This window comes from Equus quagga, chromosome 4 (genome assembly GCF_021613505.1).
Source record: "Equus quagga isolate Etosha38 chromosome 4, UCLA_HA_Equagga_1.0, whole genome shotgun sequence".
Classification (NCBI taxonomy): domain Eukaryota; kingdom Metazoa; phylum Chordata; class Mammalia; order Perissodactyla; family Equidae; genus Equus; species Equus quagga.
The window spans coordinates 124,484,921-124,511,294 of NC_060270.1; the positions used below are offsets into that span (position 1 = coordinate 124,484,921).

General features: G+C 34.7%; 1 protein-coding gene across 3 annotated transcripts in view; it reads right to left on the reverse strand.

The window, feature by feature from the left end:
• CALCRL (calcitonin receptor like receptor) overlaps positions 1–26,374 on the reverse strand; it is a 103,148-nt gene that overhangs the window by 10,508 nt on the left and 66,266 nt on the right. For all 3 annotated transcript variants that reach the window (XM_046659692.1, XM_046659689.1, XM_046659691.1), the window contains 7 exons: positions 24,443–24,553; positions 24,240–24,352; positions 22,678–22,769; positions 7,002–7,128; positions 4,084–4,237; positions 2,764–2,824; positions 2,616–2,682 (listed from right to left, as the gene is read on the reverse strand). In XM_046659692.1, the coding sequence (XP_046515648.1) occupies positions 2,616–2,682; positions 2,764–2,824; positions 4,084–4,237; positions 7,002–7,128; positions 22,678–22,769; positions 24,240–24,352; positions 24,443–24,553 (725 nt within the window). The remainder of the gene's footprint in view (positions 1–2,615; positions 2,683–2,763; positions 2,825–4,083; positions 4,238–7,001; positions 7,129–22,677; positions 22,770–24,239; positions 24,353–24,442; positions 24,554–26,374) is intronic.

Genomic DNA, 26,374 nt, shown 5'->3' on the forward strand with positions numbered 1-26,374 from the left:
CTGAATCTCATCTATCTTAGAGCAAAACTAGTTCAGAAGAAAGCTGTTTTTACTTGAACGCCCATAAAGTTCCCATAGCTAGGAGGTACAACAGGACATTTTCATGTCACGAGACCAACCTAAGGTCATGACGGGAAGCAGGGGGAGTCAGCACCGTGGCGGTAGGAGGATTCCTGGAAACCATTCTCATTCTAGAACAACCAGCAATCACTTCACCAGGCACCGAAGTGACTTAAGCATCCCTCGCTAAACACAAATTGAATGTATCCCCTCTCAACTTCCCCTTAGCAGGATCTCAAAACTGCTGTAGCCACGCCTGTACCACCCTGCTCAAGGACAAATGTGACAGAGGAAGTCCGAGTGGAAAGAAAGGGATTGCAATTGAAATATCTTATTTATACAAAACATATGACCATGTTAAACAATTGCTTGTGCCCCTCCCAAGACCTTGCAATTGGCCAGGACCAGTGAGGAGCCTCAGAGCTTAAACAAGGACAGAACAATTTGTCCTGGTAGAAAAATAGGCTCCTAATCTTTTCTTAGGCCAAGAAAATGCAAAAAGTTACAAGCAAATCATGTGGATTTCACTTCCTGTCTTACTGAGCAACTTGACGGGCTATCTTCCTATGTGACGTTTTACCCCAGCTGGGCCATCTACTCTTGCCTCTCAGAGTGGATGTGGACAGGCTTTTCCAAGGATTGTTAGTTGCTGTTACATTTTGCATTTGCTGAATGTTTTTACTATTTCCTGAACCACTCTGATTTAGGCATTTGAATCACATACCCCTCTGCAGACTCACATCTCTGATAATAAAATTTTGCCTTGTGTTTGTTCTGTAAGCTCTGGGTGGTCCAAACAATGGATCTTAACTTCTTCGAACTCTCCTCCAAACAGAACCATGGTATCATGTAGAAACTACAAGTGAGCGTTTTTTCAAGAGTTTGTTATATATTCCAGGCACTGTATTAGTCATTTAACAGGATGCATCTCATTTAATCCTTACAATACTCTGTGACATATTTATTCTTATTATTCCATAATCACAGATGAGAAAACAAAGACATAGAGCAGGTAAAAATAAAATCAAACAGACTTGCCCTGAAGCACAGCCAGCAGTGGTAGAGCTGGGTTTCAATGCTGGCTTTTTCAAAGAACACAAAGGAGGATGTCTCAGGGTACAGCTTAGACACCGTGTGTCAAAATGTCCCTAGCATGTGCAAAGAGCAGGGAAGGGAAATTCTCTCGCTCTGAAATTTTCAGTAGAATCTACATTAAGGCATGTTAAAATCTCCATAAGAGATGTAAGAAATTCCATGAGTTGATTTTCTGAACTGGCTCTCTTGTGTGGCCCAGAACAAATCAGGAATTTGACACTTATTACATGCCTTATACATGCCAGGTTAAACGCTTATTATGTATTAACTCATATAATTCCTTGTTAAAAAAATTAAAAGTTGCTATTATTAAATTCTCTATTTTAAAAATGAGAGACTTGAGGCACAGAATGATTAGTTTAATTCCGTAAGGTCACACAGCAGGTAAGAGGTGGAAGAAGAGTTCAGAATTTACCCTCTAATTTTTAAGACACACTTTTGAGAATTAGTTAACAATAATACATTTGAGAATGGCTTGAACAGTGTTCTAACATAACTGGATACTAAATTGCAGCTAGCAAATATAGTAAAATAATAGAAGAAAATTTGTCTAAAAAAGAGTCTGAAAACAAGGGTTGGACAGCTTCAAATTTTGGCTTGACATACCACCTTTGTCTTTTTGTATATAATTAAATATCAGCTGTAATTACAGTCTTGAAGACTGTAATTGCATTCTGGTCTCTCATGCTCTATGAGAGAAAGCATGTTAATTTGGATTAATTTATTTCCCCTTTGAAACAATGTAATGAAAGCCTTGAATGTGAGTTTCATTTCCCTGCAACCACCTTTAAAAATGTTCAATTGGTGCACTTGTATTAAGTAATGATCATTATAATAATAAAACAACAGTTTAAGCAATACTCTCTTTCCAAATTAAAGTCTTTTCTTTATAGGAATATTACTGTTATTACCAACATAGGTGTGTAGGTGTTTCCAGTTTGCCCTCCCTAGCTACTAGAGCCAGCCTCTGCCCTTCTCTGTTCTGCTCGGTGCCCCAGGAGGCCCCGAGTCATCTCTGAGAACTGCGTCATAACCCAGGCTTTCTTGCCTCTGACGTTTGCTGCATTTGGTCAACGGGAGGAACCAAGAGAGAGAAGTCTGAGTATTTCTTTCTCCTTCCTTTGCTCTGCAGGCTGTGGTTTGGGCAGTGGCTGTGTTCCTTTACGCAGGACCACCTCCCCCAACATTTGCCCAATTACGGGAACTGTTCTGTCCCCTGTTTAGGTCTAGCTGTAATAACAACTTTCCACTGTTGGTTCTTGGTGCCTCACCACCCCTTATGAATTAGTTCCTTTACTCTTCCTGCCAGCACCTCAAATATAATACTGTCATTAAATCTTCTTCAGTTAAACACTGGCAGCGTGTCGTCTGGATCCTGAAGAATACCATAGGCTAGATGACTCAGAAAATAAAGTTGAAATATGAGCAATGAGGAAAAAAGAAGAATTTTAATTACATACCAGTAAAGCAGCACAAATTGGGCCATGGATAATGTAGAGGAGATGGGTATCAGAACTGATCCAGCAGCTAGGGGAAAAAACAGAAATTATATTGAAGATTTTCATTTTACGTAGTTCCAATAGAAATCAGAAAGAGAGATTATCTTACTTGTCATTGTAATATAAGCTTCTGGCAACAGCATGTATACAAGCAGGAATCAGTGGAAATCCTGTAAATATTAAAGAAAATGAAAATAAATAGGCAACTGTCTCTATCAATGGAACTCCTAAAATAGGTCATGAAATATGAAACACAGAGATACTCTAGGAGCAAATATATATATATATATATATATATATGTTTATTGAGTAAATATCATCTGTATACTCAAGCAGTAAATATGGTAAAGTATTAGGTATTTGTATTTTGAGGTTTGTGTGTATAAGTTTTCTTCTAATAGAAGTCATTTTGAATCAATGGGCTCCAGAGCCTAAGTTCCTAATTGTGCTGCCTAAGCCTCAAGGATTCGAAGAACCCCAGCATTCACAGATTTTCTGTGAGATGGAGTTCGCCAATATTTGGTAGATGATCTGATGTGGGAAGAAGTTGAGAGCAACTGTGTGAAGAAGAAGAGAAGGAAGAAAGAGATGATTTGTGTATCAGAAATTTTGCATGTTTTGAGCATTCTAAATCAGATTTTTCAAACATGAAATGAAGAAATATATAGGTCTCTGTTTTTATAGGTATATCCCTTTATAAAGGTAACCCAAATGCACTAAAGATGGTGTGTGTTTGTATACGTCTCTGTATATATCTGTATCTATTATCTGACTGTATAGATAGGTGACGGAAGATAGATAGATAGATAAATAATATAATTTCAGTTATGTTCTTGGAAACTAGTCTTACTGAATTCATTTTCAGCATTTTGTTTTGCATTATTCCTGTTATTTTTTTAATATGCTAGAAGTGAATCATTGTTTGCTTTGTAAATAATACCATTTCAGCAGATTGTGTGGAAAAAATAGATCTTTTGCACGCCTTTATTCAATAACTGATCCCTCTTAGATAACATTACAATATATTTTTTTAAACAAACATTTTTAGAATGGAACATCAAAGCTGGTTAAGCCCAATGCCGTCAATTTGCACGGGAAGAAAAAGGAGATTCAGAACACTAAAAAGACTAGATCCCTAATTCATGATTCTAATTCTGTTGTTTTAGTCACTACATATTTAGCCAAGATACACATCGGAATATTAAACAGAAGAAACCCACAGTGTATTATTAATTGACCTCTGACTACCGAAAACAATGAGTCAGTGGTACTTTGTTTAAATATTTCAATTTGTAGCAATAAGCAAAGGTTAATCACCTGATATTGTTTAAAAATGATTAATAAGTATGTTTTTGTTACAAAGGAACTCTGCATCCTCCAAAAGCTTTCTTAATAAGGTGAATCAACAGATATGTGTAATAGCACTTACCCCAGCCAAGAAAATAATACCACATCAAGTGTTGCTTCTCTGCAAACACAGCCACCACAATGAGTGTGTGTAGGTAAATGCCTTCACAGAGCATCCAGAAGTAATTACAGCCCATCAGGTAATGATGAATGAACTGGGACACTTTACAACTAATCTGGGAGAAAAAAAGAAAGCAATCAGGATTTAGTTGTTTACGAATTCACAGGAAAAGCAATAGTCTAGTTTAGCTCAATTATATAGAAACACAGAATTTTCTCTTCTCTATGCAAAATCTTAGACACTAATGATTCAGGTTTGTAAAATGCCAGCCTGCATCCTCATCTAATGGTGTCTCTAAAGCTTTTAGCCACTGACTCTAAGGATTTATAATGGCCCCTCCAAGGAAATGTGTAAATTCTAAATCTGCTACATTTAGTGGGTGTATATTTTCCTAAGGTGTTTTAGTTATTATGCAATTATAAGTATAAAAGTGTCACACATGAATGACTTTACACCTATTTTAGTTATGTCATCCCGAACTCCTTGATTGTTGCATTCTGTTGGAAAAATCTCAATAATTATCTTAATAATTTTAAAAGCAATTCATGAAAAGTGCCCAACTCTTGGAAAGTCTTGCATATTATACGCCACCACGACAAATATTTAGTAATCTAATGAGCCCATAATTTTTCTTATTCAAATGTGGTGTTTGAGGGTTAGTGTAAGTAAAAAGAAGAAAATGTTATGGTTTTCCTTCCTCTTTTCCTGAAGTTTCCACTTTCTCTTCCCTTCTCTAAGAGGGAACTTCAAATATAGGGTAAAGAAAACTCAAAGGAGTAAGAAACATAGTTTACTCCCTTAACAAGGGGAATAAGTTTAAAACTCTCCTAGAAATACACGGCCAATGACTCCCATCAGCTCCAATTTCTAGTCTGGGACACAATAAATGTTTAGTAGCAATTACTATTATTTTTGAAATAAATATTTTTTTCACTAAAAAGAAAATTGGAAACGAAATGCACTGGAAAATAAATACTGGGTTACCATAGAATAGTAATAATAATATTTTCATATGAGTTAGCTTAAAATACTTTCAATACATATTGTTTTATTTAAACCTTAATTCTCTGAGGCATGATTTATCACTAGTCATATATCTGAAAGATAAAAAACTGAGTACTGGAGAAGTTAAGTGATTTGCTAATATTCATACGACATCAATCAAAGCTGTACCCTGAACACAAGTCCTGTATTTCCAATTTTGTTCTCATGACTATACACAATGCCTTCTAACTGAAGGTCATTTACAAAACCTATTGTGTCATTAAATACATCTGCAGAATGAGTGGCATTAAATTTTAAATAACATACCTTGATGTCAAACACAATATTATATTAACAAAGTCCTCTCGAAGGTAAAAAGGAGTTATTCAACTATATTATATAGAAATAATAGACTTCAGCTTCAAATTTTTATCTGCATACTTTTTAGATATACATATATAACTGGGTTTCTAACTCCTGATATTATTTAAAAAATTAATCTATAAACTATTATGATAAAAAGAACTTAAAGCACGCTTCAGAAAAATATTTTTGTGAAGGCCATTGCTGATATAAACAGACAAATTTTCCTAGACTATATTAAAAATCACTATATTACAGTTTGCGATTTGTGTGTTAAACACAATATCCTTGTACATAAAGGTAAGATTTCGAATCTCTTGCTCTGCAGCTCCATGACAAAACTCTGACTCTCCTTGTTTTAGAGAAATTCACTCAAAATGGCAGGACATTAGTCAGTTTTTTGTACGGCTAATTATACCCAACGTGTTTCCTCACCCAGTGACTTTAGAGTGGAACATAGACTAGATTAAGCGATCCGGATGCACATGTGCAAACAATGCAGGGAATTTTAGAATTTTGGAAATTACCCTAAAAACACACATAAAACACATATGAGAGTATTGTTTTTTGACCCACTGAGTGAAAATTCCTTCCCTTTCCTGATTTCAGTAACTGGATAATCTTTAAAAAACCACTTTATATATAAATATATATATATATATACACACATACCCCTCCACAAGTCCACATCCAAAACTTAAATATGGATACTACAAACATTATGAAAGCAGATGATTTTAAAAACTTGAATTTATTTATGTTATTTGTGCAGATATTTTCATTTAAATATAGCTTACATATAGGTTGCATAAAACATATATATTTGTATATATTTGTATAAGTAAATTTTAGCTTATGTTTTAAAAATAGAGCTTTTATGTTATGACAGTCTCTGTGCTTATTTTTGTGTGTCTTTTGATACTCATCCTACAAATTGTGCTTCTAAAAAGCCTGTAAGGAAACGATTTATAAATGTTTGCTGAGAAGATAAGGACATGATAGAGCACTTTAAAAATGTTATGTTAATAAAGTTTAACATTATATAGACAATGTATAATTCATTTCCCTGCCAGTTTTATTAACTCTTTAAAGTCAGCCTGATGCCAAACATACAACTTAATTTAAATTTTCTATTTTCATGTGCTGTTTTTTCTAACTACACAGAGTTGGTTACTTGGATTGATTTTTCACTTAGTTGAGTAAATGTTATGTAGTCATAAACCCTATGTCCCAACAGCAGAGGGACTCTAGCTGTAAAATGACATGAAGATATGTGTGACATACATAAATAATTGAAGCAGAGAAATGCATTCCTTCCTTTGACAGTCAATCTTTATAACTTGGGGAATATTAAGATATATTTACCTTTCTGGATTGGAATATAGCTACATATACTCTCTATATGGCAGACCTTAAAATATACATGTATGAGCCCTTAATTACACACACAATACATGTGTCTGGGCCCCCCACCCTCCCATCTCTTCTCCACTAACCACTTGAACCCAAGGACACAACCTTATTTTACTTACAGGATTTGTGGCCACCAAGGCCTGGTTGTTGGCCACTGCAGTGAGATGAATGATTGTCACAACAGAGTTACAAACAAAAGAGAAGAACAGATTTTTGTGCAAGGTAATTCTTTGGCAACTTAGGCTCCTAAAAGGCAAGAGAAACCAAAGGATGTTGACATCATAAAATGTTTCCACATTTTTTATTAATAATCATTTAAATAAGATACATTTAGAATTCATAGCAGCTGCTCCAAATTTGGAGGAATTGTTCTTTCTCTCTAAGTTTCATCATGGTAAAAATCTTAATTAGAGAAAACCTATAATTCCTTAAAACATAGAGATAAATGTGCTGCTTCAGTACAGGTAGACATACATAGCGATAGGAAATTTGTCTTTACAAGACCTCTATATAAATTTCTTCTGTTAATCTCTCAACATGATTAATGTTTAATTCATTCTGAAAATGTAGAAGCTGAGATTCAGTGAAATTAGATAATTGATCAAAAAATCACGCAGCTAATGAATTTGAAACTTTGGATTTGTCTGTCACATTCTTACACAGATGATGCTCTGTTCATTACACCACGTAGGTTGTTCTCTTTGTATAACCTGTTGATGGTTGTTTCTGGTTGTTCTGTTTACACTGTACAGCCTTTCTGTGGTGGTGGTGGTTATGCAGACCGACCATGAGAAAGATAACATTGTATTCACAATAGATAAATTGATAAAAATATAGACTTAGCAACCAATGAAGTTTGTTCAGCTTTACTGAATTTTTTTCTAATTGGCCCAGCCATAGATAAGATATAAAAATATTACCACCTTTTACTGGAGGTCCTCATATATAAAACAAATTAAATGAGTGTTATGGATTTCATATAGAAATAGATTTCAGGAAAAGTCATCCTTAATGACAAGTAATGCTGCTCTTCAGATTCGATCCTCATTTACTCTCCAAGATGGCCCCTCTGTGACTGCTTTCCTGTGCTCAAAGACCAGCTCGAACACTGCTTCCTTCATGAAGCATTCATTCTAAGGCTTATTATGGGTAAAGTTTTAAAATAATAGAAAGGAATACATTTGAAATTGAACACTTAGTATCAAAACAAAGCACACATGTAGGAAGACATGAGGAGTCATTTCATTACAGAGACCTAAAAGCTCATTTTGTGTTCTTACAAAATTACGCAATTAATAGGGTCAACCTAGATAACCCACCCCAATAACTCCAACGCCAAATGACGTCTACTTTGGAAAATTTAAGGAGATTTTAACCTAATTTTATCATGCCATCACCTTATCCTAAACAGACTATGTGCTCAGGATATTATAGTTCGGCAGGGATGCCAAGGTTTTCTATATTTAAAAATGCAAAGTTTAGCTATTTTGTCTCGGAAATTTCTTCTGGTTGTACATCTGTGATTCTCTATATAGTTTTAGTATTTTAAAGGATCTTGAAGTGAGTTCAATTGGAATCAATATTTATAGATTTTCAACACCTGCCTTCCACAGAGGTGGGTACTGTCAGGGATACTTCTGTGAAAGGCTGCGTGAACAAGGTGGCTCTTGGGTCAATCACTGCCTTTTAAACCATCATCCACCAACAAGAAGGTGAAGTCTAGCTGGAGTCCATCAAAATAGAAACAGCTGGGAGCTGCTAGTATTTTCATGTTAGACAGTATTTGATTTGACTTTGCAGTGCCTGAGAGTAGTGAGAGGCAGGCAGTGATCGAGCTACAGAGTGGAGATGATATTTTGTAGAAAAGAAGAATCTACAAGTTTTGAACAACAGAGTGGCACGATTCCTGTTATTATTTAAGGAAAGTCAACGTTGAGGCCAAGATGGTTCCATTTTCAATAAAATGTCACAGCAGTGACACGAGTGCTTTGTGTTCACGGAGGGTGAAGGGAATTGATGAATATGAGAAGAGGTGTAGGAAAGAATATTCTTTCCAAATCATTTGGAGTACGTGTGGTTTATTTCTTGCATCTATTATTCTTCTGTGAAGAACATTATGAACATATAAAATTTGTCCACATGGTCTTACTTTAAAATGCCTGCCTTGAGCTTAACACGCATCCACGGAGTGCCAACTATTGTTTAGGGAAAAACTGCTTACCCATGCAAATACTCACTTTTTTAGAATTTAAAAATGTTTTCCTTAACTGGGCTATTTTGCCCTTTTCTGCTGAACACACTTATATCCAGGTCCATTGGCTAAGACATGTATATAAACAACAAAATTTCATAGCTTTCAAATTATGACCAAAAGCCTTTGAGGGTTTGCTTAGACAGCAAATCAGAAATGTTTGTAAAGAGTTTATCAGAATGAAGGAAACCAAACATTAAAGAAGGTTTTCAAAAATAGCAATTCATGATAGAATTATGAGCAGAAAGATAGGAGCTGAGGAACACAAAACACACAGCATTTATATTATAACTGTTGATATTTATAATATTTACATGTGCAAAGATTGGAAGTAAAATAAAATGCTAACTGTAGTTAGTTGAAAAACAATTTTAATTTTCCTTGTGTACACTTAAACTTCCTTTTACTCTCTATGATGGTCTGTATTTCTGTTCCTCTTAGAATTCCCTCCCTTCTAATGACTCTGCTCCTGCGTCAACCTGGCTTGAAAGTTAAGGACTTAAAAATGAGCTGCTGGTGTCTGTTCTCTTTTAAAGATGTGATTATTGTGAGTACAGTCTCAAAAAAATGGCTTCTTATTCTCTTACTGTGTGATACAAAGACATACAGCATTTTCCTCCTTTAGACCCAAACAATGCCATATTATGGGCAACATTTTGAAATACGGAGTCAAATCCTATTATAAATGAAATATTTAATATCCAAACCAAACAAATACTTAATAGAACATGTGAAATTGTTTCAGTACAGAGACAAAGCCTATTGTGAGTATTTCACAAAATTATTCAAATAATATAGTCAACATAGATAATCCACCCTATATAACTTAAACCAAATACTTCTGCTTTGGAAAACCTGATAGCTAGTTTAGCTGTCCATACCATTGTAACTAACTGGACCCTTGCCGAATCATTTCACTTCACACTGTGTAAACGTGACCTACTATCTACAATGCTAGCCTATTGCTATTGCTTTAGTTTCTTCCATTTCTTCCTCCAGGTTCTGTGCAACTTAATGCAGACATGCTATCTGACATATGTTTTCTATCAATGTCTAGTAGTAAAAAGGGCTCATAGTTTTCTAGTGATACATATTGTTTTCTTCTAAATGTATTCATTAATATGTGTAAGTACATTAGTACAAATAAAATCAACTTATAAACGAAAACCAAAACATGTACTTGGTTTGTTTAAATGAAACTCTAAAAATATTTAGGTATTTCTCAAATGTTAACCTGCAACCAATTTCACCTACTCTAAATTTTTAAATGTGCTATTTTACGCAAAATATTAAACAATTGTTTTATAGGCTTAGAGAATGTTTTACAAAAAACTCTCCTGCTTTCTTTGAATGTCATAATATCCCTTTCTATCCTAGCATAACCACAGAATAGAAAATGTGGTTTGTGGGTCTGGATTGTTTCCATTTCATATTCTCTACATATAATTATTTTAGGACAGTATTTCACTATGCAATTTTGACAAGCAGAGTTGTAGAGGCAGTTAGTGTAAGTATGTCAACAGAACCGTTACACTGCATGCATAATATAACTATGCCTTTCAGTTCTTGTTTGGAACAATTAGAAGCAGATAGTATCTAGTCAGTACACATAATTCAGTGTGAATTTTGAAACATGACCTGAAAGTGAATCGGGACTATGCCACCTACTGACAGTATGACTTTGGGCAAGTTATTTAAAAACTCTAACCCTCAGTTTCCTCATCTGTAACATAGGAATAACAATAGTACTTCATAGGTTTGGCTGGAAGCTTAAACGAGATCAGTAATGTCTAGTGCTCAGCATAGTGTCCAACCCTTGGTAAACACTCAATGTTAAGTTAGCTATTATTTTTTTAGCATAGTTATCATATGGCTGGTTGTAATCAAGTTCTCTAATGGTTTTCTCACATAAATAATAAAATAGCATCAAGGTTCACGTCAGTAACATAAAACTGCCCACGTTTTAAGTAATGCAAAGAAACAGTAAATTGTCATGTTTTTCTTACAGAACACAATAATTTAGCATTAGAAAGACAATTTCCATGTGATGAAGGCCAATAACTTGAGCAATCTAAATTATCTTCTCAAAGAATTTCATCCTCCCCAGAATTGTCTCCTTCCACCTTCATTGTCAGGCTGACCCCAAGAATTATGCTGCTTCTCATTCAAGGCTCTGCCACAGAATGGATAAAATACTTGTCTTTGTTTCCCATTTGGTTTTGACAGGAGGTGGAAATTTCCAAATTACTTTCCTCAATACTAGTCCTGAGCAAAACTAGTCATGGAAAGAGGAAGTACAAGCAATGTAAGAACAGCCTGTCTACGATGTACTGCTTTCTTATGCTCTTTTATCTAATTTAATTTCCAAATGCTCAGCTCTTTTCCCAAGAAAACACTAGCCATGTGTCCAAGAGCAAAGTTCATGCCAATCTGAACACTGCCAAAAATAACAGGCAGAAAGCAATAAATCTATTAAAAGAAGCAGCAGTATGGCTATCTTTTGTCTCCTAAATGGAAACTTGAGGTGATGGAATCACCTGGTTATGCGTGACACAAAGCAGACATAACCTCTATCAGCAGCTCTCTTTTGGAGGCTGCTGGTGATCCATATGGTCAGATTAGAAAAAGTATTAGAGTGTTTCAGCCCGGGTGCTCAATGAAGTTCCCTCTGGAGGGGAAATGTTTGCTCTTGCTCCGTCATGCTCCCTCCTCCCCTGCCCCTGCCTTTCAGGGCTGCTCATGTAATGTGAGTCCAGGCTGTGTAAGGAACAGACATGCTCATTTTGTGTGGCCAACTGGTTTTCTCCCATGTGTGAACCCCCTCAGTGCAAGTGCTCTCCCTGGTCTCCTGAGAGGCAGGAAACTGAGAGAAGAAATGTCAGCCTGTCTGAATGCCTGTGATTCTCACCCTCCAAAAAACCCCTTTTAGAGGCCAATTCATAATAACAGTAGTCACCATTTATTGAGCCATTAGAATATCCCAGGCACAGAGATAAGGACTTTACATTCATTATCTAATTTACACCCCCTTGAAGTATCATTATCCTTTTATAAAATTGAGGTCAGTTGCTCAAGGTCACAATCTTAGGGGATCTGTTGAATTTGAGTGTTGAAGTTTTTAAGAAAGTAATAAGGCTTTATCTCTTTTAATATTCATTTAGTCACTTATAAGTATTGATGCATAAGTAACATATTGTACATTGTTTCTGGATACTGGGGAAACAGTTGTGAATAATACAGAGCGAGACCCTGATCCCATGTCACTCATGTGACAGGGAAGGGTAAATAGACACATAAATTACATAATGTAGTTCTAGATAGTGTTATATGCTTTTTAGAAGTTAAAATAGGACTGAAATGTAGATAAAAACTCTGGCCAGAATGAGGAGAATATTCAAGATAGAACTGAAACAGGAGAAGATAGGGGAGAAAAGCGTCCCAAGCACCCAGTATCCAAGTTTAAAAGGAAAAGTTTAAAGTTAAAGCTTAAAGTTTTTGAGGTGCAAGAAGGACGGTGTAACAGAGCATAAGGCAAGACTCCACATTGTTTTTTTTCCATCCTAAGACGAAGAAAATTAAATTTAAAGAGCATAATTTGCCAAATGACTTTTCGATTCTGAAGTTCACACTCTGGCGTGTTACATCTTCACGTTGCGTCAGCAAATGTTAGCAGCGTAATATCCAGTCATTCTTGGGTTTTGTTTTTCCTAACTTACTAAAAAGATGACACAGTTTAGAGGGTTTACTTTGACTTTCTCCTCATATATCATCATATCTGTGGGTACGGTCTAGGAAAATAAACTATGCTGCAAGAGTGGAAATCCAGATTGCAAAATATATTACGACTTTGGGGAGAAAAATGTTATATTTTTCATTTTCTCTATTTCAATTGACAAAGTTTGATCCATTCAAATTACGGTATAGTCTTTACACCAAGCAATGGATCGTTAGCTTTCTTGAAATGACTTGTCATTCTACTCCCATGAAAATTTAGCTATGCTTAAATAGCACTTATGTTTCAAGTTGCTCAGGCAAAATAGATGGAATACACTTAGATAGAAGTTGCATTTTTATCAAAAATATCAACAGAAATATGTGATCTTTAACATTCAGCTATAGCTTTAGATAATAAATTTACTGTTTAACATAAGTCCAAATTCTTTAATTCAGTTATTTACTTTATATTTCCATACCTGGGACTCCTCTCTAAAACCAATAATACCAATTACATTATAGTGGAACTGGTTGTTGTTAGAGTAAATCCATTACTTTTTGCATCACTCTGTCCTTATTCAAATATTATACTCTAATGTGGAAATGCAGTGCTTTTATTATGTAATCACAGTAGACGTATTTAAAGAGATTTCCAACCAAGACTTGCATTATTGAATAGGCATGCTTCTGGCTCTCACCACGTTCAGTTTGAGGAGGGTGGAGTTTTCAGCACATTGATTAAAATTCATCAATTTGGAAATACACTCAGTGAGTATGATCTAATAAAACATTACGTGAAAAACTATTGTTAATTAAACATTATCCAAAGGAAAGCTGAAGGACATCTGGGATGCACGGTCCTGGGTGGGCGCTGAGAGAGATGTGATTTAGGGACCACCAGACGACTATTTCTGACCTCAGCCGTTGTCAAACCTCTGCCAGTGCAGATTTGCCAGGTTTTAAATAACTTCTCTAAGGGAAAGTTCTGATTTGCTGCAACAGGTGCATCGGGGTATGATTTTTAGAGGAAGACTCTTTGTTTTGCATGTTTCAATGCAGGCTTTAAATACTCAGCTTTGTTAAAAATCTGTTTGAAGATTGAATCATGAACAGTTTTCAGGAGAAAAATGATAGCTTAAAGAAGAAACCTATACTTGTTCTAACTCAAAGAGATAGATGAAGAAACTGGAAATGAGATAAAAGTTCACAATTTTGACTGAATATATTCAGATATGAGCTAAGAAAAAAGGTGAGTATTTGGGTCACTTGTCCTGGAAAGCAGAAACATTAGCATTAAAGAATTATTTTATTAAGTTGAAAAAGCTTTGGCCTACTAACCGGATAGATTATTTTTGCTGAATTTTATTTAGGATCTTATCTACCTAGAAATGATATCATTGTCTGCATAGTTGCAAATATGCAGCTTAGCTCTAAAATCATTTGGAATCAGTGTCAGAAATGTCAGGAGAATTGAGATGTTTACAAAAAAAAAGAACCTTTTTTCCCCATACAAGTCAGATGTTATATGCGCTCTTTTATGGGCAAGAAGATGGAGCCCTTTGTCTGGGTTGAAAGTAAGAACAAGATTTGCTATGCTCTCAGATTCTAAACAGTAATTAAAATATAATTTATAACTAATTCCAGTAAAGTTTATTTATTTTTTTTATCTAAAGGGTTCTGCTTTGTTTTTCCAAGGATCATTATGAGTAAGAGTCATTGCCTCTCAGGGCTTGGCAAATCGCAATGTTCTGTCTCTCTCTCTTCCCCTCCCTTTCTCTTCCCTTTCTTTTTATCTCCCGCTCTGACTTTCCTTTAATTGGCTCTAATATAAAACTGAAGTATATCTGGTAAATAGTGTTTCATGTTCTCTGTTTCTAATTTAAAGCATGGATGAGTAGTAAACTTTTCTTTTCTCTCTCTAAGTAAAAACTAACAAACAGTACCCTAAATCAACTTTTTGTATGGCTCTTGGTTTTTATTAGGATGGATCAGTGACTCTCAATTAACAAATAGGAAAAAAAGGTGCCTCTACCAGAGACCAAGCAAGAATGACTGCAGTATGAGGAACTGGGCTAAGAAGCAGAAAGGAGATACTGACAGATTTTTTATACACAATGATTTTATGTGAAACCTCAGCTCCTTTAGGAATTGTGTCCAGGTTAGTTGGAAGAAGGCTAAAATTTCTATTGCTCCTGACTATATTAACGTGCTTCATTAACCATTCACTTCCACCGTGTCTGAGGTGGCCTTGGTCTTCCTTCAACCTCGTTGCAGAGTATCCGATGTTGTTTTACACAGATGCTTCTACTGACTAGAATTTTAAGGAGTCTTAGTCTAATGCCTTTCTTTGTTGATGGAGACAACAAAGGCCAGACAACTCAAGGGACTTGTCCAAGGTCCCAGATAAGGCACGGGAAAGTCAGTCCCATGGGAAACAAGCTTCCAAGTCAGTTCACATCTTCAGTCCTCAAAAGTGTGTTAAGTGCCTACCATGTGCAAGGTCCTGTACTAAGCCCTGGACTGTGTAAAAGAACAAAGCAGAGATGATTCCTGCTCTCATGGAGCTCGCTTTGTGACATTCTTTTCATTACTTACCATTTTAGCGGATAGCTGTTTTTGGTAGGTGGTGGTTTTTCCTATTTTAGGAGATGGTTCTGGGGAGTGTACATTAGAGGATTTTACAATCAAAGACCACAAATTCTTGAACATGGTTTCAAGTACTGAGTTAGCTATGTGGTATCTTGTGGGCATAAAAAAGTTTTATTATTTTTGACTAATTTACTTAACCACTAGTTCTTATGACATAATTATACTACTAATTTGGTATATATAAAATCTTTCATTCATTGTTTACTTATTTTTCTACATGAACATTGGAACCATTTCTTTATAAATATGGTGCATATAAAACTAGAAATTGTGTCTTTAATTTTTTTCTTAAAGGCACCACTGGTATAATATGCCTAGCAGGGCTAAATATTTATATAAAAATCTTTTAATGGACTAATAAGAAAGAGCGATAACTATGCCAATAATAGACAGTGTTTTCCAAACTAGACACTTCGCTTAACACTGCAGATATATTCTCAGCCCTTATACCAATTCTATGCTATAGATACTAACAGTGTCTGCATTTTAAAGATGTGAAATGGAGGATTAGAGAAACAAAAGAACTTTCTCCAAGCTACACAGCAAGCAGGTGATAAAGGTGCGATCTGGGACCAGATGTGCTTATATAGAGCAAATATTCTTAACCACTCTCCTGTAATTAAGGATGTCTAGACATATGAAAAGTATTTAGAATGCTATACCTGGATCTTACTTGAAGAGGCTTTCTTATGTTTTACCTAAAGCCTGAGAACGTATAATAAGAAATAAAAATTCATTTGTAGCTTTGCTTCTGTCTGTTCAAATTCTCCATTTTTAAAAGACAAAGTCAAATAAAATTACTAAGCCAAACAGAAAGAACACAGATCAGGATGAACCCTGGATAACTTAGTTAACTACTTAGAACATAAGTAAAATTGGGTGTTGGACTAGATAATCTCTTCATTTCTTTCCTGTGTTTTTTTTTTACTGAGGAAGATTAGCCCTGAGCTAACATCTCTGCCAATCTTGCTCCACTTTATATGTGGGTCACCACCACAGCATGGCTGACAATTGGTATAGGTCCATGCCTGGGATCCGAACCTGTGAACTGGGGCTGCTGAAGCAAAGCATGCTGAACTTAACCACTATGCCATGGGACTGGCCCCTCTCTTCATTTCTTATGGTTTACAATTTCTACCTGTTGAAATTCTACCCAACATTTAACACTTGTTTCAATGAGATTATCACCTCAGGAGTTTTCCCATAGCTCTATGTAGTACCACAATAACTTGTTTTTTACTTTGTATTTCTATTCTACAGAGGTAATGTTAGATGACTACGTAAGTGTATTCTATATGCCTTCATGATTGCTATAGTCTAATGACAAAATTAGTGCCTCTTATCATTTATTGAGAGATTGCTGCATGCCAGGTCCTATATGACGCTTCTTTGCTCAGTATTTTAAACAATATTATGATTCATTATAAAGAAACTGAAGCTCACTGAAAAGCAGAATCAGCCTAAGTCCATATTATTAGTAAGTGGTGATGGCAAGATTTGACTATATCCCATGTTTTTAATTACTGTATTACATTATCCAATAAAATTAACTTATGCTTGAAATCAAGTGCTCACCTGTCATGCTAATTCACCATTAAAGATTTTTTTTTCAATTTACTGTAGAGAATGAACAGTTCACTGTACTTTCAGTATAAACTTTAAGTATAAGCAATGTAATTAGTTGAAACTTTATTTTTTCTTTTATATACAGGCCAAACCAAATTCCATATATTAGCAAGTCACTAATTTGCTTTAACAAAACTTTGCCTATGCAGTGTGCTATACATCTTTTTAAAAGATAAAGAAATTTTAGCAAATAACAAATACATGTGTTTAATGCATACAGTTCTCTTGATTAAAAAAAAAACTGCCTCTATTTCTAGAGAAAAAAAGGCCTATTTGTTCTTCAAACGTGAGAACAACGTTTGGAGCAACATGAAATTTCTAATCTCTCTTTTAAAATGAGAAATGAATCTACAGATCATATCTTTAAAGCTAAAGTACTTAGCATATATGTATACAATTTCAGTTTTTTAAAATGTGTTTTTCCATAGAAACAATAAATTAATTCTGCAGTTTTAAATCTTAAGCCTTCAATTAAAAATTAAAATTACTTGTGAGTATTGGTTGAATAGTATTTGCTGTTTTAAATAAAAATATATAAATACAGATATAAAAATATTGAACCAGATTTTCTTTCAATTCCTAATCAGTAATAAATACAGCTTATCTGTGTAGATTGCCTTTATCTTGCAAAATACTTTCACAATGCTCACTTCCCTGATATTGAAATTATGTACTTTGAATAAAAACATTAACTCCTTGGTTCTAATCCTATTTACTGAATGGCTGGTCATTCATAGGCTTAGAAGTAGCATTAAAGATCATTCCTTTCAGCTGTAAATCCAGTATAGTAATCACCCATTTCAAAATTCCTGATAGGTTGACATCTAATTTCTGTCGGAAAATCTTGACTGACAGGAAGGTCAATTGGTCACTTGGTGGTTCATTCTACGTTTTTAGCTGGTAGAGTTTTTAATTTTTTTTAAGTGAGACAAATATTTTCTTTATGCTATTATACAAACTCTATTCCCAATTATAGTCAGGTGAATTCTTGAAGTCAGCTATTGTGCCCCCTATATTTTATCTTTTTCTGGCTTAACATTCTTGGTACCTCAACTCCCTGATCAGTAGACATTAGTCTCTTCAATTTCTTCACCGTCCTGATAGGCCAATTCTTATGACATCCTCTTTTCCTCTTACAACGTCAGTCCAGAGTAGACAGAATAAATGGCTGGACTGATTAGAGATTTGGAATTGATACTTCACATTTATTGGTGTAGTCTGGCTTCCGGCATTGTTTTCACTTGACAGTCCGCTACTGCCTCGTTAGTTCACAGCAAGCATTTGTTCAATCAAATCCTGGGCTCTTTCATGAAGGAGTTGTGTTAATTTTGCATTTGACTTTATGGAATTAGTGTAGGGCTTTATTTATTTATATCCTTGCTAAATTCAAACTTGTTTGGGGCTATAGGGCTTAGAATTCTAGGAGACAGTTGTTCTCTCTTTTTTTATTTTTTTATTTATTTTTATTAATTAACTAATTAATTTTTTGAGGGAGATTAGCCCTGAGCTAACATCCACTACCAATCCTCCTCTTTTTGCTGAGGAAGACAGGCCCTGAGCTAACATCTGTGCCCATCTTCCTCTATTTTATATGTGGGACACCTGCCACAGCATGGCTTGCCAAGCGGTGCCATGTCCGCACCCGGGATAAGAACCAGTGAACCCCAGGCCACCAAAGTGGAACATGCGCACTTAACCACTGCACCACCGGGCCAGCCCCCAGTTGTTCTCTCTTTGACTGCTGATTTTGCATGCAACATAACTGCTGCACTTCTTAATTTCATGTCCTTCAGAAATTTAATATGTTTGAATACTTTGACTTATTACATACAAAATAAAAAGAGGTCATTTAATCTGAAGGGTCTCAGCTGTATTAGTTTTAAATTTGCAGAGATGATGGTCTCCTAAATGGTAATTAAAAATTTACTCCAAGTCCACTACAACTAGTTGCAGTTTTACAACTACTACAATAAGGAATTTAGGAAGGTTTCACTGAGGAAATGATGCTCAAGTTGAGATCTGAAAGATGAATACATTTAACTATGCTAGAGGAGAAGGGGAGAGAAGAGGCAGAATATTCAATTATAGGACATGCTAATGGTTTTGACTTTCTATAAATTACAATAGGAAGTCAAATTTTTAAAGCAAAGGATGACAAAATCAGATCTATATTTGATTTAAATCTGAAAATATTCTGGCTGAATTGTTTAGAATTGAATGAGGGTGGTGAAAGTGGTTTTACTGAGGCTAGGTAAGACAAGGTTGGTGGTGGTGACAGTAGAGATGAAACAAATTGGATAGACTGGAGGGCTGTTAGGAGGTTAAATCCACAGAGTATGAGGAAAGAGTGATAGGGAAGAAAACTGAGAAGGTGTCACAGACTGCTCCTAAATTTCTGGCTAATGCAACTAGATTGCTGGTAAGTGGTATTTGTAAAGATGGGTCTGGAAGAAACACTGCTTTGGGTTAGGAGGAGGTAGACACTGTGAATTTGTTTTGAACATGTTTGAGATGCTTTTGAGATGATGTATTTCAAGAGCCGTAAAAAGATGTATATCCTTTGACCAAACAATCCCAAGTCTCTGGGAATGTAGCTAAAAAAATAGTGCAAAATATGGGAAAAGTTATGCCTCAAAATGTCCATTGCAGTGTTTTTTTATTAACGGGAAAAATTGGAAGAAATGTTAATGTTCAAAAATGGAGGAATGCGCCCGGCCCCGTGGCCAAGTGGTTAAGTTCGGGCGCTCCGCTGTGGCGGCCCAGGGTTTCACTGGTTCAGATCCTGGGCGCAGACATGGCACTACTCATCAGGCCATGCTGAGGCGGCATCCCACATGCCACAACTGGAAGGACCCACAACTAAAATATACAATTTTGTACTGGGAGAATTTGGGGAGAAAAAGCAGAAAAACAAAAGAAGATTGGCAACAGTTGTTAGCTCAGGTGCAATCTTTAGGGAAAAAAAAAGAAGAATGATTTAATAAACTTTTGTCAACTTACTAAGTGGAATATTATTTAGCTAATTAAATGGTTGTTTTTAAAAACTCTTTAGTGACATGGAAAAATTATATAGTGCTAAATTATAAAAACAGTTAAAATAATTGTTACATTGCAATTAAAACTGTAAAAACAAATGAAAATGAAATGAAACTGGAAAAATACAAAAAGTGATCAATAGGATGTTAGAATTATGTGCATATTTTTCTTTTCTTTATTTAAAAATTAGTTACATGCTTAAATTGTTTTTTATTTTTTTAAAATGTGGCAAATTTAAGTGCAAGTCTCGTTTCTCAACATTATAGCCTGTTTGTTTTTAATTAAGGACTGAATTCTTTTTCCTGAAGTTAGAAATATTTAAAACACAACTTTTTCCCAAGAAGATTTATAGGACAATCTTAAATAACTCTTACGATTTCTATTTTATGCCTTTATGGTAAAGGCTGGTCTATTTTATACGCAGTCATAGTCATAAAAGTCTTCATGTTAAAAAAAGAATTTTGGCTAATATTAGTTACACTTAAATTAACTCTCTCTTTGTGTTTGTTTATAGATGTGGTAGATACGTAATTTTTGTGAACTGAAAGTCTGAGTTCTAGAGTATTGCATAAATTTTAAGGCAACTCGTTGCATCATTTAGTTCCAAGAACCAAAGAGAGTCATATTTTCAAATTTAGATACTTTGTATTTTTAAATTGTACAGATTTTGTTTCCAGGAATGAAGAAAAAAAATGAACTATTTCTTTCTTAAACTGTTTGTTCCTTTTATTATACTAAATGAGAGTTTGAAATTTTAATTTCATTTTGTTTTTAAATTAACTAAATTAAATATTAACCTAGTTTTGTTGCTATATTTTACCAATGTTTGTTAGCATCAGCAATACTGTTTCACTTTGTTAATTAGCATAAATAATATATCACTGCAGACTTGAGGACTTTATTTAAAAATTGTCACTTTGGAAAATGGTTTATTTTCCATTTTTCAGAGCTATTTTTAGGCTATTAGACAATCATAATAAAGTTTTTGCTACTCCAAAGATAGTATTAATTTCAAAAATCTTGCATAAACTAGGAGCATATTCAAGAGTACAGATGGAGCTTTAATAAGCTATATATAAGTAACTGATGTGATGTAACTAATTGTAAAGGCAGTGACTGAGAACTGGCAGTTTGTTTTGAGCAAGAACATTTTGGTGACTTGTTGCAAAATATAGTATGGTAAATTTAAGTCTTTCAGAAATGTTTTCCATATTTTAGGATAAAAATTCTTTTCAACTTCTTTTGATATACATTTTGCACAATTTACTAAAGAAAATGTCCAATTTTAAAAATGTACACACGTTTAATTAGCTTTATTCAGAGTAGAGTTTTTAAAATCAGTTTCTAATGGTGCCTAGATAATGTCATAAATCAAAAGCCCCATTAAAAAGTTTTCATGTGGATTCCTCAAAGTAATTGATATTGAAGATTCTTAAGAAGGCACAAGTTTCCAAAAATGTTAATTCTGGTACAATCTCTAGATCCCATGATTTTGAACCCAGGAGAGGTAACAGTTGGTTGGTTCATATATTATTTGATGTACTCTGAATATTTGATGGACTATGAGCTTAAAGTTGGTGCTCCAGTTACATAAGTACTTAACATCCAGCTGTCTGATAATTTCTCGATTTGGATTATTTTCACGTGCTACTACTCTAGCTGGTTCTAAAGCTGTTGATGTTTCAAGATGACTGTTAAAGAAGAAGAAGAAGGCAAAGGACGAGGGGAAGAGGAAGAGAAGAAGGAAGGGAAGAGGAGGGGACGGCTAAGATAATGAATATGGTGATGAAGCTACAGTGAAATACAGCTACTCACTCTTCACACAGCACTCTGTGATTGTGATCAAAATTATGAAAACCATGTTAATGCATAAAATAATGTATACATGTTTTGGAATTTACTTTCCTATAATTTAAAAAATCACTTGTTGATTGATTGAATCAAGAAATTGCAGCTGACTCTCCCTCCCCCAAAAAAGGAGTAAATTTCAAGTAAAGTTCAAAGTATAATTTAACCATTTTAACAATGATCCCCTCAAACCAGGAAAAATAACCTAATCATAATATATTGGGATTCTTATTTTTAATAATATATATTAAATGCCATTGTTATTATTCACACAAAATACGGGTTCCTATAATGTACCATGTATACTGATACTAAAATTGACCAAGAGGTTGAAAATTCAGTTAAGAAGGACTGTAATATTTGACAGTTTCCAAAGCAAATATGGATAGGTTTACATATTGATTTTGGCTCCTTTCTTACTATATGACTTCATTATTATATGTCTACTAATTTTTTAAAGTCAGACTTCAGATATTTCATCAACCTCCTCGCTCTATATTTCTACAAAGTCAAGATGAGTTCAACATATTTCAAACATTCAATTTATTTTAAATATTATAAATCATCATCAATATTTTGTATATTTTATCAGCACGTGAGACGAACATGCACATTCACTACATTCACCAAAGACAACCGGTAAATTTAAAAAATATTTTACATGTACTTACTTGAAATAAAAGAATATGCCAAGCGAGATAAGCAGTGATGCAATAGACAGTCCGTGTCCAATTATAGTCAGGTAAAACAAATTCAGGGCAGTCTATAATTTATATGAATAAAAAAATGAAGGCTTATATCAATACTAATAATACTTACAATACTTATAATCACTACATGTGTATTAACTCAAATTCAATACAATATATTTTAAAAAACGTGATCTGATGGCATTACCATTTAGCTTATAAACCAAGAAATACTTGAATACGTCTGATATGAAGAATATCTATGCAAATTTATTGAGTAACCTTAAAATTTATAAATCACAAGCCCTTTCTGTTTAAGAAATTAGAAATTTATTAAATATATGAAGGAATAATTTTATTGATCTAGCTTGTGCAACATATGAAACCATTTTATATTTTGCAGGATATTGACAATTCTCACTGTATCACTTTGTGCACCTTAAATCAAACACAATTTGATGATTTTTGTTCATTTGTTTGCTTAGGCTTAAATGCCAGATAAGGCTTTCTTTCCCAAATGGGTTTTTCTTTTTCCTGTGACAAATTTGAGGCTCCAAGACAAATCTGAACATAGTAACTTATAGGAACCTCTGATCTGTACAGATACAAACTAAATTTCTCCTTGTTTGACTTTTTCTCTTCGATTTTTATTTGCCTGTATTCCACTTATTTGCAACTTACCATTTTATTGTATATGTTTATAATTCTCTTCAAACCCTTCTCTGAATATGCAAAGAATACATGATTTATAAGTACAATGATAGCTGACAGTTATCAAGTGCTTACTACATGCTTGTTAGTTTTCTAAGTATTTTGTTTATATTAAGTCAAACCTTATTAAAAAAAAAAAAAACCCTGAAGGTGGGTTTATTGTTATCCTCATTTTATACCTGAGGGGACCGAGGCAGAGAGAGGTCATGGCTTACCAAAGTCATAGAGCTGGTAAAGGGCAGAAAGTCAGACATCAGGATTCAGATTTAATCACTGTGAGAAATTGCCTTTGTCTACACTCCAGTGAAAATATATACAGGCACTTTCTATCAAAGCTTTATCATTGTGACACACCGTGACTAACCTTGACTTTAACATATGGAGTTAAAAGTGGGCCTGTGAGTGAGGGACTGACAGCCAGTCAGATGGGAAGCCTTCTGCTAAGGGGCAGATGACCTGTAAACCCTGCTGGGCTCATCCTGTTTACTGGAGCACAATTCCCCCACGTAATTCTAGAAATTCCACCACAAATGAAAATTTTCCCTTTTCTTACACTTTTAAGGTATGTTTTCCTTGGAAAATTTGAAGCCCCAATCCTGAGCCATTGACTTGTAAATACGTTGTTACCTAGCAGGATGGCTTCCTCAGTGAATGGCAGAATCAATGATAATTATTGCCATAAAGATATTTTTCTTCATTGCTTTCTTAAGGCGTATTAGGAAAACACTGTACAATGGAATGGAGCACTAACTGAATTTCTCCAGTGCTGTATCAGTAACTAACTTTTTAAAGAGAGAGTGTAAATGAAATTTCAATTTATAATTATTACATACCTTCACTTTCTCGTGTGTGTTAACATTACATTGGGTATAATTTGTCCACGTTCTATTGCTTTCTGGATGTCTAAACCAGTTTCCATCTTGGTCACAGATCTTTGTAACTTTTTCTTTAATGTTAAAAAAGAAAAAGGTAATTAGTTAACCTAGGGTTTGCTAAATAGATGTCAAAGATATTTGAAAATAAATTCTGCTTTTACCTGAAGGATCAAAATCCTGAAAGTAATCAGGGCAGTGCTGCATTGATTCGGTTCCTGCAGCAACATCATTCCAGCACAGCCATCCATCCCAGGTTCTGTTGCAGTAAATGCCTTAAGGAGAAAGTACAGATTAGGGTTCGCTAACCGCTTCTACTTAGACGTGAAGCCACAGAGTCTTAATAGTGGGTTCACACTGACATGGAATAAAGACTGTCTATTGAAAATGAAGACATCATATAAAATCTATAGCAACAACTTAGATTTTTCACCAAGTAATCATTAGAATAACTAATTGCTAAATTAAATGTAGAAATAGCTGAAAAAAATATAAAAAGTTTCGCTTTAATTCTAGTTCTCAAAGATAGCTACTTATTCAATAAATCAGTGGTCTTTGCTGGTTGTCCTTAACCTGAAAGTAGTGGTTAATTAGCATTCCTATGCTTGAAATTAAAAAAATATCGGAAATCAGAAACATTTTATTTTAGAAACTGCGTTCTTGGGCCAAGGTGTTAGTATATTCTGAACCGAAGAAGTGAATGTTCCAATGTTTCCTATTTCATCATATTAACCCTGACACATAGTTATTTAGGCCCCTCCACCAAATTCTAGCACTCACTTTCCTTCCTTTTCTTTTCAACTGGAATAGAGTGTTTATTTATTTATTTTAAATGTTTTGGTGCAGAAGATTGACCCTGAGCTAACATCTGTGCCAATCTTCCTCTATTTTGCATGTGGGTCGGCACCATGGCAAGGCTTGATGAGTGATGTGTAGGTGTGCACCTGGGATCTAAACCCATGAACACCGGGCTGCCAAAGTGGAGCGAGGGAACTTAACCACTACGCCACCGGGCCAGCCCCAGTAAGTGTTTAATAAAAAACTTCTTACATGAAAAAATATAAAATTGTTTAAAGGCATAGAGAAATAAAATGATCATTGTTCCAAAGATCTAACAGTCTAGAATCAAAGAAAGTAATTTTCCACCTTGTCAGGTAAGCACACATCGATAGAAACCTGAATGCTACATGGGATGTTTATTTTTTTAACAGATTTTTACAGCACTCTCAGAATCAATCTAGCCTTCATGGAAGTAGGAAAGATTCTCTTGACCTGAAAGTCTAAATAATTCTCAATTTTTAGAAAAACCTCAGATAACCTCAGTTTTCTCTCTTGTGATTTTCAAATACTTATATAAGTAGTTTGCATCCATCTATTACTAAATAAAATGTGTTTTGTGCCCTAGCAGAGAAAAATTTGCTGATATCACTTTAGAAAGCATCTCAAACGATTCCTTATCACTGCTCCAAAATATTCCATCTGGTTAACAACAACACTGGCAGCATGATAGACTGCAAGGTCCAGAATTTTTCAAACCATGTTGTATGTCATTTGAGACATGAGAAAGTATTCCATTAAAAAATTTTGTGGTCAGGGGCTGGCTCGGTAGTGTAGCGGTTAAGTTGGCGCACCCTGCTTTGGTGGCCTGGGGTTTGCAGGCCAGGATCCCAGGCACAGACCTGGGCACCACTTATCAAGCCATGCTGTGGCAGGTGTTCCACATATAAAATAGACGAAGATGTTAGCTCAGGGCCAATCTTCGTGACCGAAAAGAGGAAGACTGGTGGCAGATGTTAGCTCAGAGCTAATCTTCCTCAAAAAAACACAAAAAGTTTGTGGTCAAATAAATTTGGGAAACACAAAGTTAAAATAAAGACAGTTCTTTATTGCAAGACATGCTAGAGTATTTAAAATTACAAAGAGCATTATGAAGCTCCAAGAGGAAGATTTACAATGCAGTGATCCTAAACTCATTTTATCACAAAATTGTTTTATTATGAAACTCTCATAGAGATATTCCTATTGTTCAACAATTAGATTTGAAGCCTGCTTTTACATATATCTAGGTAATCTGGAAGGTGTTAATTCAATAGTTG